The 14,439-nt window shown below is 45.3% G+C and overlaps 1 protein-coding gene across 2 annotated transcripts in view; it reads left to right on the forward strand.

Moving 5' to 3' along the window:
* Positions 1-14,439, forward strand: part of ABTB3 (ankyrin repeat and BTB domain containing 3) — a 339,420-nt gene that overhangs the window by 306,424 nt on the left and 18,557 nt on the right. For both annotated transcript variants that reach the window (XM_055394094.2, XM_055394096.2), the window contains 3 exons: positions 3,937-4,042; positions 8,265-8,367; positions 11,857-11,938. In XM_055394094.2, the coding sequence (XP_055250069.1) occupies positions 3,937-4,042; positions 8,265-8,367; positions 11,857-11,938 (291 nt within the window). The remainder of the gene's footprint in view (positions 1-3,936; positions 4,043-8,264; positions 8,368-11,856; positions 11,939-14,439) is intronic.

The raw sequence follows: 14,439 nt of genomic DNA on the forward strand, positions 1-14,439 counted from the left end.
TCATTTTTCACGTGACATGCAAGTACTCACTGGGCATCCGTAATGTGTCGGACTCCCTGGGGTCGTAGGGATGATAAAATAGGGTCCACCTGAGGCAAACACTAGTCGAACTATATTAGTTTCCACTGCCACAATAACCGGAGAAGGCAATGGCACCCCACTCCAGTACTCTTGCCTGGAAAATCCCATGGACGGAGGAGCCTGGTAGGCTGCAGTCCATGGGGTCTTGAAGAGTCGGACACGACTGAGCAACTTGACTTTCACTTTTCACTTTCATGCATTGGAGAAGGAGATGGCAACCCACTCCAGTGTTCTTGCCTGGAGAATCCCAGGGACAGGGGAGCCTGGTGGGCTGCCGTCTATGGGGTCGCACAGAGTCGGACATGACTGAAGCGACTTAGCATCAGCAACAGCAGTAGCCACAGTAACAATTTAGAGGCTGAAGACAACACCCGTTTACCATCTTGTGGTTTCCATGGGTCGGAAGTCCAGGCACAGGGTCTCAGCTGGGCTCTCTGTTTAGGGTCTCACAAGACCAGTATCAAGGTGTCAGCAGCTGAGTTCCTTCCTGAAAACTCAGGAAGAATCCACTTGCAACCTCATTCGGGTTTGGGTGGAATTCGGTTCCTCATGGTTGCATTTCTTTGTTGAGGGTTAGCTAGGGGGTCATATTTTTTCCCAGTGTCAGGGCCTACATTTCCTCTCAAGCTTACCATGTGACCCCCGCTGTCTTCAAGCAATAGTTCATCAAGTCCTTCTCAGGCTTCTAGTCCCTCTGACTTCCCCTTCTCCGCCATCCCTTCTGAATTTTTCATGCATTTTAAATGCTTACATGATTACGCTGGGCCCACACAGATAATACAAAGTAATCTCCCTCTTTTAAGGGCAACTACTTAGTGACTTTAATTACTCCTGCCAAGTCCCTTTTGCCCTGAAAGAGAACAGATTGACGGGCACGGTATCTCATGATGTTCCTAGTCCCAGGGGTTAGGGCATGCAGTCTTCTAGGGCAGCGGTTCCCAAGCGTTTTTGGCACCAGGAACTGGTTTCATGGGAGACAATTTTTCCATGGACTGGGGAGTGGAAGGGAATGTTTCAGGATGATTCGAGCACATTACATTTATTGTGCACTTTATTTCTATTACATTGGCTCCACCTCAGATCATCAGGCACTAGATCCCGGAGGTGGGGGACTAGGGACCACAATTTTGCCTACCACCTGATGCTTCTCCAACATCGGTGTGCATGGGAGTCACCTGCAGAGCATGTTAATGAGGATCTGATTCAGTGAGCCTAGGGTGAGAGTCTGTGTTTCTCGAAAGCTCCCAGGCAGTACTGCTGCTGTGTGCTGGTCATTGGAGCATATTTCTTTGATCAGGCTTTGTTGTTGTTTAGTCAATAAGTTGTCCAACTCTTTGCAACCCCATGAACTATAACCTTCCAGGCTTCTCTGTCCATGGGATTGTCCAGGCAAGAACACTGTAGTGGGTTGCCATCTCTTTCTCCAGGGGATCTTCCTGACCCAGGGATTGCATCCAAGTCTCCTGTGTCTCCTGTATTGGCACGCAGATTCTTTACCATTGAACCACCAGGGAATCCCATGGCCAGGCTTTAAACCAGAGGAAATTTACAGTTGCCAGCTGAGGTCAATCCTAAGACAGAATTTCAGGACATTAAACTTGTGGTTCTCAAACCTAAGGGGGCATCAGAATCAGCAGAAAACTTGTTAAAATACTGATTGCTGGGCCCCACCCCCAGTGTTTCTGAGTTGGAGGTATGAGATGGGATCTGAGGGCGTGCATTTCTAACAAGCTCAGGTGGTCTGGGGACCACACTTTGAGAACCACCGCTGGAACCACGAGCCAGTTGCTTTATGAGGGTTAAGCGAGAGAAGCAGGTAAAACCCTCTGTCAGAAGGCCTTCATCTTTGAAAGCAGAATCCCTTTTTCTATCCAATATGATTGCCTCCTCTTGGGCACTTCTGTGCACCCCATCTGAGGTAACATGGTGTCTTGTAGGATCAAAGGATTGGATTTCTTTTCATTTGTTGAGCTGCAATCCCTTTCTTTCAGGAACACAGTGAAGTAGATTCAAGCATAGCTTGAACCAATAATATTAGTAGTCCCAAACTTATCTTTTTTAAAATCAAAAATACCATTTATTGCATTTATGTATAAAGCAACACTTGTTTATCGTAAAAATATATATATATAAGAAGAAAACATCATCATCCCACCCAAAGGTAGCTACTCTATTTTCCAGACCTTTTTCTATACCTGTCAATCCAAATATATATGTAGGCTTTTATTTCCAAAATTACACGGTACAAACTGTGTTGTAACCTACTTTTCTTAATATATGGTAAATATCGAGCTATTTAACCACTGTTTTTAGCCCCTGGTTTCAACCCCATTCACCCAATAAAAAGCATTAAAAAAAAAAGCTATGATTCCTGGCTTCCCTCCTGCACACCTGCAGTTGGAGGGAGATTAATGGACCAGCGTGGGCCCCAGTGGGACAGGAGGGAAGGACGTGAAGAATGGAGGTTGATCAGAAACAGGCTCCCAGAGTACTGGGACAGCCATAGTTGCCTCGCAGAACTATTCCTCCAAAATACACTCACACTTTTTTAGGAGAAAGTGATTCAGCTGAGCACTTCTGGATCCAGAAATGCCTCAGCACCGGAATCAAGTGCACAGGAAAGCTAAATCAGGAGCATTTGTGTCTTGATGGTGGAGAGTGCGGGCACAGGACCAGAGGGCTTCCTGCTGCCATTTTTAGGGTAATTAGCTGCTACCAGAGAAGGCAATGGCACCCCACTCCAGTACTCCTGCCTGGAAAATCCCATGGACAGAGGAGCCTGGTTTGCTGCAGTCCATGGGGTCTCTAAGAGTTGGACACAACTGAAGCGACTTGGCAGCGGCAGCAGCAACTGCTACCAGAATTTTTCAGCATTGATAAGGGTGTGCTTATAGTAAAAACTTATTTTACATCCTGTGAGTTGCAAAACTTGCTTTCCAATGAATAGTAAAGAAATCATTAGATCTTTAAGTTGATTTCATGTCCTGGATATTGTAAATAGTGCTGCAGTAAACACTGGGGTACAGGTGTCCTTCTGCATTATGGTTTTTCACTAGGTATGTACCCAGTAGTGGGATTGCTGTCCAACGACAGATGAATGGTTGAAGAAGATGTGGTATATATACACAATGGAATATTACCCAGCCACTAAAAGGAATGAAATAAGGTCATTTTTAGAGATGTGGGTGGATCCAGAATCTGTCATACAGAGTAATTTAAGTCAGAGAAAAACAAATATCGTATATTAACGGATATAGGTGGAATCTAGAAAAATGGTACAGACGAACCCATTTCCAAGGCCAGAATAGAGATGCAGACATAGAGAATGGACCTGTGGACACAGTGGGGGCTGAGGATGGTGGGATGAATTGGGATGATTGAGGTTGACATATATGGACTACCATGTGTAAAATAGCTTTAAAGCACAGGAAACTCAGCTCAGTGCTCTGTGATGACCTAGAGGGCTGGGATTGGGAGGGGGGTAGGATGAAGGCCCAAGAGGGAGGGAATATATGTATACATAGAGCGGATTCACTTTGTTGTACATCAGAAATTAACACAACATTGTAAAGCAATTATATAACAAAAAAAAATCATTGGAGCAAGAAAAGATTTAATTACAAATTAAATTTCCACCATAAACCTGCTAGAAATGGTGGACAAACTGAACAAGCAAACCCAGGGCCTGTTGGGCAAAGCAAAGGTGTGATGTCCAGGGAATTTCTCTGGGAACCTGCAGTCAGTCTGTGGGCTCCTCTGGCCCACGGCGGGGGCAGGGGGCCCATTCTTACACAGGGGCTTGGATGAGGTCTCACGCAGCCCCCATCAATGTGAGCTGTTCTTTCCTTTTCACAGAATGAAGTGATCAGCCAGCAGCTGTGTGTCATCTTCACTCACTGCTACGGGCCCTACCCCATCCCCAAGCTCACAGAGATCAAACGGAAGCAGACCTCACGCCTGGGTGAGTGGGGGCTTCCTGGGTCCAGCCCTGAACTGTTGCTTTGTGATTTGAGGACAAGAAGGAAGCAAACGCAGCCAAAGAAGAAGCTGGGCATGTTGGAGGGCACACATGGTGGATACAGGAGTGAGGCAGGTGGAGATCGGGGCATCACCTTTGTTACATGATTAAACTGTTTGGAGAGCATACGTTGGGGATATGGACAAGGGGACTCACCTCATCCCTCCACTGAGCACCTTTCTTCTGCACGTCACTGACAGTGATGACTGCCCACGCCCTTCCAGTAGCCGGGTAGAATCCAGAGAAGGCTGAGATCTGCATAGCCACTCTCCCCCATCCTCTCCTCTAAGAAGTTTCTCTCCTTGAGATGAAGCAGCAGAGTACAGTGACAGGCTGGTAGTGTGCCCCTAATGGAAGTCCTGCAAGGAACTGGAAGGAGAGATGAGCAAGCCTCACCCTCTAGACAAACACACCACACACACACGAGGGGAATGTCATGAACTGAGGAGACGGGATGCCCTGAACTCCCATCGGGTTAGCAGTAGTCACTCTTCACCCTTCTTGGACACTTGCTTTGAGCTAGCCCCAGCCAAGCTCCTCCCTACCCTCTCTCAAACAAACCCTGGGCTACCCGGGAGACAGGCGGTATTATCCGGGTCACAGCTGAAGACAGGGAGGCTCTGCAGAGGCTTCAGCATCAGTTCAGGTGGAGCTGGAGCATGAACCCAGGTCCCCCACCAAAGCCACAATCTCATCTTTCTCCAGTTGGCCTCTGAGATTTTCCAGAAGAAACCTTTCCATCAGTCATTGATTTCATTCAGAAGATCCTGGGGCTGCTGGCAACCTGGTGAATCAACCAGGGAAAAAGGCAAACACCTGACTGCCTTGAAGCCTGAAGCACGAATCTTCTTTTGCAAAGGCTTGTCGCTCACTGCCTGGAGACTGATAAAATATTACAGATAAAGGACTCCCCTTCCCATTAAGGTTGGGGACTTTACTACTTCCTGTTTCCTTTTCCTATAAAGACCAGGAAACTTTGGAGAAATGGAAACAGCTGAAAAATGCTATTCTTCAGCAAAACCCCTACTTTTGAAATAGGTGAGCTAGTTTAAATTAGTGAAAAGGCTGAATTCATGGAAATGCTTTAAAGTATTTTTGTCCCTGTCACAAATAACCTATTAGTTTAAATGGCACAAATTTTTGCTAAAGTCGAAAACTTAGCAGCTGAGTCAAAGGTTGCCTGGTTTTCTTTATGCCCATTCATGTCAGTCGGTTCAGTAGCTCAGTCATGTCCGACTCTTTGCAACCCCATGGACTGCAGCACACCAGGCTTCCCTGTCCATCACCAATTCCCAGAGCCTACTCAGACTCATGTCCACCAAGTCGGTGATGCCATCCAACCATCTCATCCTCTGTCATCCCCTTCTCCTCCTGCCTTCAATCTTTCCAAGCATCAGGGTCTTTTCAAATGAGTCAGTTCTTTGCATCAGGTGGCCAAAGTATTGGAGCTTCAGCATCAGTCCTTCCAATGAATATTCAGGACTGATTTCCTTTAGGATTGACTGGTTTGATCTCCTTGCAGTCCAAGGGACTCTCAAGAGTCTTCTCCAACACCACAGTTCAAAAGCATCTATTCTTCGGTGCTCAGCTTTCTTTGTAGTCCAATTCTGACAACCATACATGACTACTGGAAAAACCATAGCTTTGACTAGATGGACCTTTGTTGGCAAAGTATTTTCTCTACTTTTTAATATACTGTCTAGGTTGGTCATAGCATTTATTCCAAGGAGCAAGCATCTTTTAATTTCATGACTGCAGTCAGTCACCATCTGCAATGATTTTGGAGCCCAAAAAAATAAAATCTGGAACTGTTTCCATTGTTTCCCCATCTATTTGCCATGAAGTGATGGGACTGGATGCCATGATCATAGTTTTCTGAATGTTTTAAGCATGTAGGCAACCCAAAATGTACTAAAACTGCAAGTAGTGCTACCTTGTAGAAAGCAGGTGTTAATTAAAATATTACCAGGGCAAAAAATCATAAAGATACATCAAATTTACAGACTTTAGAGAGTGAGGGTTACACCACAAGGGCATAGCAATAATTTCTGACATCTGGTGCCTTACAAGACACCCCTGTTAGAGCAAACATTTGCAAGGGCTATTTCAGTGACACAGCATAAAATCTGCTCTCCTGTAGCTATAGGAGAGGAGAGAAAAATTTTTTTCCTCCTGAATTTGCTGAGATTTCTTTCACCAGCAATTAAAAGGGCCTGGTTTTCAGGCCAAGCATTGGAATTCCAAAGGTTATTAGCACCAAGAGAAAGAAGGCAGGCCTGAGAAGTTCAAAGCTCACAGATGAAAGAAAAAGGACATAATATAATAATTAATAAGTAGAATATAAAGCATATAGTGTTTTGCATCTTCAATACAACATTCCAAGCTCGGATAACTAAAGGTGGTAAAATAGTTGTTCCTTAGGGACCTGCTTATAAGGAAAGAGAATATGAGTAGTGACAAAAGTCCCAAAGTGGCATCTCCATAAGGCCAGGAAGGTCATAGAAATGAATGAAATGGGTTTGGTTTAAGGCAATAGGGAGTGGTGGGAACTGTGGCAAACTGGAGAGCACATGCCTGATTTTTTTACAGTACATTGTCCTCTGCCCTCCCAGTGAATTCTGGGGGAGAATGGTAAAAAGAGCTAAAGGTAGGAGATTTTAGCAGTTTGGGAAGCAGAAGTGGGAGCTAGTTGAAGGTGGATAGTTGGAGTGAGTCTGAGCAGAGGGCGATGGGTTCCTGAGAAGAGGGAGAATGTCACTCCAACCTGTTAACAGTCTTTAAAGCAAGTGGAGAAGTGAGTGTTAGTCAGCTCTACGGCCTTCCTCTATAGCCTTTCTTCTGTTTGTTGTTGTTTAGTCGCAAAGTCGTGTCCACCTCTTTTCTGACCCCATGGACCCTCTGTCAGGCTCCTCTGTTCATGGGATTTCCTGGGCAAGTATGCTGGAGTGGGTTGCCACTTCCTCCTCCAGTCTCTTCCCTTTACCTGAAAAGTTTTAGAAGTTTGGTTTTTGTTGCATTTTTTAATAAAAAAAAATTTTTAAGAGTATAATTACAGATGACTTGACATTTTTATGTTTTTTAATACATTTTAGATTAAAGCTTTTTTACTGGGAAGAGGTCAAGAGGCTATAGGTACTGACAGAGAAATATGAGTGGAGGATACCCAGGGCCACCACCTAGGGTGAATCAACCAGAAGAAGAATCAGCCAAAAAGGCAACTTCTGGTTCTGAGTTACAGCAGGGTCTGTGAAAGGGGCCAGGCCAGGGGTCTGACTTAGAAACTGAGCATGGTGGAGTCGGGTAAGGGTAGAGGTGCATGGGCCAGTTGGTGGATTTTCCCAGCGAGACCACAGTGCTGAGCTAAGGATGGACTGGTACCTTTTGTAGCCCCGGGAGAAATGGCTAAGATGCCAGGCAAATCGAAGGATTCCTGTGCTTGGCAGTGCAGGCCCTGGAGTCAGAATGTCCAAGTTCACATCCTGGCTTCTCCACCAGCCACTCGCTTGACCAAGTCACTGTGACTCCTGGCTTCACGTCCCTGTCGTACACCTGACAGTGGTCCCTCTCTCCCAGGGCTGAGTGAGTTTACACCTGTAGGTGCCAGCTTGCATGGTGCCTGGCACATCATGAATGCTCAGTTAGTACTAGAGTACTTGCTGTACAACTAGTTACACAGCTTCTTTTTTCTTGGAGATGAGGGCAGGAGCCTGGCCCATTTGCCTCTGATCCTGAGAGAAGGCTTGGATTTCAAATCACCTGAAACACAGCAGCAAGCAGGCAGGAACCACTTCCATCAGGAAAGGAGGGTGCTTAACTGGAAAAGGAGGAGTGAGGTGGGGTGAGTGACCTCTTTAGAGGCCAAGTGGGTAGATGGTCACCCTCCGCACCTGACAGTCATCTGAATTGTGTCTGGGGGTGAATCTTCTAAGGGGAAATGCTACTCTTAATCACAAATAAGCTGTGAAGATTCCCTGTGAAATATTGAATTCCAGTTAATTGCACATTCCTGTAACTGATTCTGTTTCCTGTTTGGTCATGGTCTCTCCAGCAAGTATTTTATCATCATGGCCTCCCTGTCAGCTCTTATGGGCGCTTTTCCAAAAGAGGAATCCAGACTTCATCCTTCTCTCCTCTAAAGCTACACTCTCTCCCTTTCCTGTTCCAGATCCTCATTTCCTTAACAATAAAGAAATGTCAGATGTCACCTTTCTGGTAGAAGGAAGACCGTTTTATGCTCACAAAGTGCTGTTATTTACAGCATCTCCAAGGTATGTATCATCAGTTTTGAAATCACTGAATTATAAGGGTGGTTATTACTATTCTCTAAAACTCAGTTTGGGTGGTATCATCACTGAACAGGCAGATTTTCTTCTCAAATCAAGGTTCCAAGACTATAGGGCATTTGTATACCTTGTTCAGGCAGCATGATTCACAAAGACAAAAGGAAGAAGCCACCCAGGAGTCCATCCATGGAGGACTGGATTTTAAAATGTAGTATATACATACCTTGTGCTTCCCAGGTGGCGCTAGTGGTAAAGTACCCACCTGCCAATGCAGGAGACATAAGAGATGCAGGTTCAATCCCTGGGTCGGGAAAGATCCCCTGGAGAAGGTCATGGCAACCCACTCCAGTATCCTTGCCTGGAGAATCCCATGGACAGAGGAGCCTGGCGGGCTACAGTCCATGGGGTCGCAAAGAGTCAGACATGACTGAAGCAACAGCACACACACACACACATATACATACTTTATTCAGCCTTAAAAAGGAAGCCAGCTCTGACACATGCTACAATATCAGTGGGGACATTATATGAAGTGAAATATGCCTGTCATAAAAAGACAAATATTACACTATATGATTCCTTTTATATGAATCAATGATCAAGTTCATGAAAGTGAAAGCAGCTCAGTTATGTCCAACTCTTTTCTCTAGGCCAGAATACTGGAGTGGGTAGCCATTCCCTACTCCAAGGGATCTTCCCAGTCCAGGGATCGAACATAGGTCTTCCGCATTGCAGGCGGTTTCTTTACCAGGGAAGATCAAGTTCATAGAGACAGTAAATAGTAGGCTGGGAACTGGGGCTAGGGGAGGGGGAGTAGGAGTTGTTTTTTCAGGACAGGGTAAGTCTTGGAGATCGTTTGCACAATGGTGTGAATATACTCCATGTAAATGTTAGTAAGCACTCAAAACCGGTTAAGACAGTAAATTTTATGTTACGTGTTTTTTAACCACAATTTGGAAGAAGAATACAGGGCAGTCTCTAGCATAATCAGCAGTCTTTGTGTGGCTTAGACAACACACTGTTCCTCTGGGCAGATGGAGCGCATACTGAGCACAGAGCTTCGTGAGTGGAGAATGGAATGGGTTGTAACTTCCTCAGCCAGGTGTCCTCATGCAACCTGAAAACTCACACTGCAGCCTTGAAATGCCTGCCCTCCAAATATCAGGGAACTCTGGCATAAGGCGCTCAAAATACACAGGTTCTGAATCTTACTTTTCCTGAACCCTGGAGTTGATAACAATAAAACATCATCCCTGCAAACTCCAGGAGATAGCGAAGGACAAACGGGGAAGAAAAATACACTCTCCTTTGCATGGTTCTGTTGTGACATCATGGAAGAACTATATCGATACTCTGTGTGTGTGTGTGTGTGTTTGTGTCCAGTTGCTCAGTTGTGTCCAACTCTTTGGGACCCCATGAACTATAGCTTGTACCAATGATAACTTCTTAGTTTTAACAAGGTACCATGACTGTGTTGGATGATAACATCGGGGCAAACTGGGTGAAGTGCATACTGGAACTTTTTTTTTTAATTACGTTACCTTTTATTATTTTACAATGTATTTCCAGAAAATGCGATTACAGTTGCCTTAACTGCTCTGTAAGACCTGGAATCAAAGAACACTGAGAATTAGAACACACACATCAAGCTGTAATACCTACTTGTGCTGAACCACTACTACCAAAGGGATGTTGTTTCTTAAACAAGCAGATGTGTGACAATGCAAAGTAAAATACAGACTGGTTAGGACAGTAAACTTTGTTTCAGTGGCTATAGAAAGGAGGTGGTTTTGTTATGTGTTTTTTTTTTTCAAACACATCTGGTCTGGCAGCAAGATGTAATATGCATTTAGAGCAATACCTGCCCTGAAAGCTTATATTTTCAGTTGTGTGCATCACCTGAACTCAGAGCCCAGATGAAAAAAGTAATCCCTCTCCATACCCTCAACACCCCTCCCTCCATAAGGTCACAATATTCCTAAACTCGAGATTCTTGTTGGTGAACTATTTTACAATTTTTTTCTCCAGTGACACTGGATGCTTTTAGTTTTTTCTCTGAAAGAGAAGCAATGAAAATGCAAGGACACCCTTCAGGGTCCAATTTTCACATCACATTCTCCAAGTAGTAAAATAGCAGCTCTATAACATGGATGAAAAAAGTTTTCAGTTTCCTCCTAGTCCTCCTCCAGTCTTTAATTATATTAGCATTAAAATTTATCTGGAGTCAGTAGGCTTTCCCAAAGAAAATTTTTAGTTGTCAAGTATTTTCAGAAATTTATTAAAGCGTTACATATATATAAGAGCTAATTACATATATGATAAGAGCTCTTATATATATGTAATTAGCTCTTATATGGAACTTTCTGTATTGTTTACAACTCTTCTATAAATCTGAAATTATTTCAAATTTAAAGTTTAATTTATAAAAAGAGACACGTCTTAGCTTCTTTCTAAATGTATTGAGTATGGGAGACTTGCCTGGTGGTTCAGGTGCTAGAATCCCCTGCACTGCAGGGGATGAGGGTTCAATCCCTAGTCGGGGCACTAAGATCCCACATGCTATGGGGCAACGAGCCCACACTGCAATTGCTGAGCACAAGCACCACTACGAGAGAGTTTATGTGCCATATTGAAAGATCCTGCATGATGCAGTGAAAACCCCACATGCTGCAGCTAAGATCCGATGCAGCCAAGTAAGTAAATAAATAGAGTATCAATGTGTTCCACTGACTGGGTCTCTACCCACGAGGAACCTAGTTTAGCCAGTGGCAGGAAAATACATCTAAAACTCTCAACAGAAGGTCATTCATTTAGGGAGATAGTTAGGTAGTCAACAGATGTTGATGCCTATGATGTTAAATACCCACCATGCATCAGGGCCAGCCTCAGGCTCTGAGGATGCAGCAGAGGCAAGAGTCAGCAGCAGTCCCTCCCCTCTTGGAACAAAGGTTGTGTGCGAGGAGGAAGGATTGAGTTGGAGAGCTCCATGGGCGCCTGAGGAGCTTGAAATTTGAGTCAGGAAGGACTCCAGGAAGGAGGCAGCCTTTGTGATGGGACTGCAAGGTGGAAGGGGTTTTTTGTTTCTTTATTTATTCTTTTGGCCTCACGGCGCAGCTTATAGGATCCTGGTTACCCAACTGGGGATCAAACCTGGTCCCCTGCAGTGGAAGCTCAGGGTGGACCACCAGCTGGAATTCCCTGGACAGCAATTTAAAAGGCATTTGTTCTTTTCAAATCACCTGCTTGAGAAGTAATTTAACAGTTCTAGACACTGTTTTTAACTTTAGTGTTTTAACTTCAAATTGGATTATGGTATCGTATCAGGGCCCATTGTATTAGACAGTCTATGGATATGTCATCGTATTTCTGAGTTGGGGGGATATATTACATGTTTCTATCATCAGAGAGCTAAGTCTTGCAAGCTGTGGATATCTCTGTGAGTCTTCTTATCTCCCTTTTTATGTTCTTGCTCAGGTTCAAAGCACTCCTCTCCAGCAAACCAACGAATGACAGCACCTGCATAGAGATCGGATACGTGAAGTACCCCATCTTTCAGGTGAGCCCCTGCTGTGACCCAGAATTCTGCCCATGGGTGCGGGGCACCAGTGTGTCCCTCCGAGCCTCCACCTGTGGATCAACCACTGCACTGTCAATGAGCTCCTGCACTTCTGGCCCTTGTCTTCACACTGCCCCTCCGCCTTACCCTCCATGCAGGCCCACAGCGTTAACTGAGCACCTGCTATGCACCCAACACTGTGCTGGGGCTTTGAGACACAAGGATAAAGGACATTCTTCTCCTGGAGCCTCACAATCCAGCATGGATAGCTCTAAGTAATTAGGCAATTACAATATAAAGTTTGAGTGACCGTGAGAGAACCAATGTGCTATGACAACTCAGAGCAGGAAGACTGGGGAAGGTCCCTTGATGGGGTGCCAACTGGAATATTGCAGGTTGAAGAGAACCTGGTGAACTATGGGGAGGCTTGGGGCTTAAGAAAGGGAGTTAGAGGGACTTCATTGGTGGTCTAGTGGCTAAGACTCTGAGTTTCCAATTCAGGGGGCCTGGGTTCAGTCCCTGGTTAGGGAACTAGATCCCACATAATGCAACTAAGAGTTTACCTGCCGTGACTAAAAAAATCTCACATGTCACCACTAAAGATCCCGCGTGCTGAAGTGAAGATTGAAGATCCCACATGCTGCAACTAAGACCCAGTGCAGCCAAATAAATAAATTTAAAAGGGGGATGGGGCCAGTTAGAACATTGCAGGCAGAGAACAGGAGGTATGAAGTCCCCAAAGATGATTGAGCCCAGTGTGATCAGGAACCAGTGGACTTTAGGGAATCCAGCGTCATGTTAATATTAATAGGCTAATTAATAGTTAATAGGTTAATAGTTAATAGTAATAGGTTCAGGTTAATAGGCCTGAACCTAATGTAAATAGGAAGGAAGGCTTGTCAGAGGCCAGATGACAAGGCCATATCTCTGTTTGATTGACGGCGATACCATTTGGTTTATCGGGCACCTTTGAGGGGAGCACAGCAACATTCTTCCTTTTCCTCCATCCTTTGTGTCTGATCCATTGGGGTTTTTTGTGTGTATGGTGGTGTCTTTGTCTGGTTTTGGTATCAGGGTGACGGTGGCTTCACAGAAGATCTTTGGGAGTGTTCCTTCCTCTTCAGTCTTTTGGAAGAGTTTGAGAAGGACCGGTGTATGTTCTTCTTTGTGTGTTTGGTAGAATACACCTGTGAAGCCATATGCGCCTGGATTTCGTGCCTGATTCATAAATCCATCCCGTCAGTGACATCTCACAACTGATAGAAGTTCACGCCCCTAGCCAGCCTCACAGCCCTGTTTCTGGGGCGCTGCATCTCATCAGGGGCGTGAAGGCTGGTGGGCTGCTGATATTCTCAAGGAGCCTGCAGGGGAGACTGTGGCCCCTCTCTGCTGTCCTCCTGTAGCCAGGGCTAGTAGGCCAATGTGAGTGACCTGGGGATGGAGTTTATAGAATGCTGAACAGGACATGATTCCTCCAGTTCAGTTCCAGAAGGACAGCCCTGGGAAGACATGGGGAAGACACAGTCTGGCCCTTGGGAGACTCATCCTGGAGGATTGAGGAGACCACGCAGAGATAAGCAGGTGTCAGGGCTGGCCAGGGTCTTGGGGCAGAGGTCCTTGTCTGGGCTGTGAAGGACAGAGCTGCATTTCAGGATCTAAATGCTACACTCATGGGTTTAAACAGCAGCATCGCTCTGTTTCAAATCATTATCCTTCATGTGACCTTGAAAAAATTTCCCAGCCTTTCTGAGCCTCAGTTTACTTATCTGGTGAATAGGAGGGAAAGGGTATTCCAGAGGAGGGAAGAGCACAAACAAAGGCACAAAAGGGGGAAGTCCTGGTGTGTGTTAGAGGGAAAGTGATTATAGTCCCTTCGGCTGTGTCTTAAGGTAGACCGGACACTGAAAAGATACGTTGGAACCACATAGTAGAAGTCAAGTACCAGTGGCCAGATGAATTCTTCCCTCCATTTACTAACCTTGGTCCCCCAGATCCTGTGATTCAGAGTGCTACCAGGAAGCCACCATGCCCTCACAGTAAGCCCTAAAGCCCGCTCAGGTGCCTATATGTCCACCATTAGAGATGCATTCCTTTGGTTATGTTGAAACTTCAAAATAAAGAATCCTTATAGAATAAGCATGGGCAAGACACTCTCTTCTCTGAACCTCATTTTCCCCACTTTTAACTCCAACTGTGAATGAGACACTGGCCTTTGCTTGCATGTAGTTAGTTACCTGGGTAAATCTTGCCGCTGTTAGAGGCAGGGAAACTGAGGTCCAGAGAACTTGGTGCTAGTCAGTGACAGAGCCATTATTTGAGCCCAGTCTGGCCTTTGTTGCTGCTGTTCAGTCGCTAAGTCGTGTCCAACTCTGTGGCCCCATGGACTGCAGCACGCCAGGCTTCCCTTTCCTTCACTATCTCCCAGAGTTTGCTCAAGCTCATGTCCTTTAGTCGGTGATGCCATCCAACTATCTCATTCTCTATTGCCTCCTTTTCCTCCT

This window comes from Moschus berezovskii, chromosome 6 (assembly GCF_049115385.1).
Source record: "Moschus berezovskii isolate FMDL1 chromosome 6, NW_MosBer_1.0, whole genome shotgun sequence".
NCBI classification, from domain to species: domain Eukaryota; kingdom Metazoa; phylum Chordata; class Mammalia; order Artiodactyla; family Moschidae; genus Moschus; species Moschus berezovskii.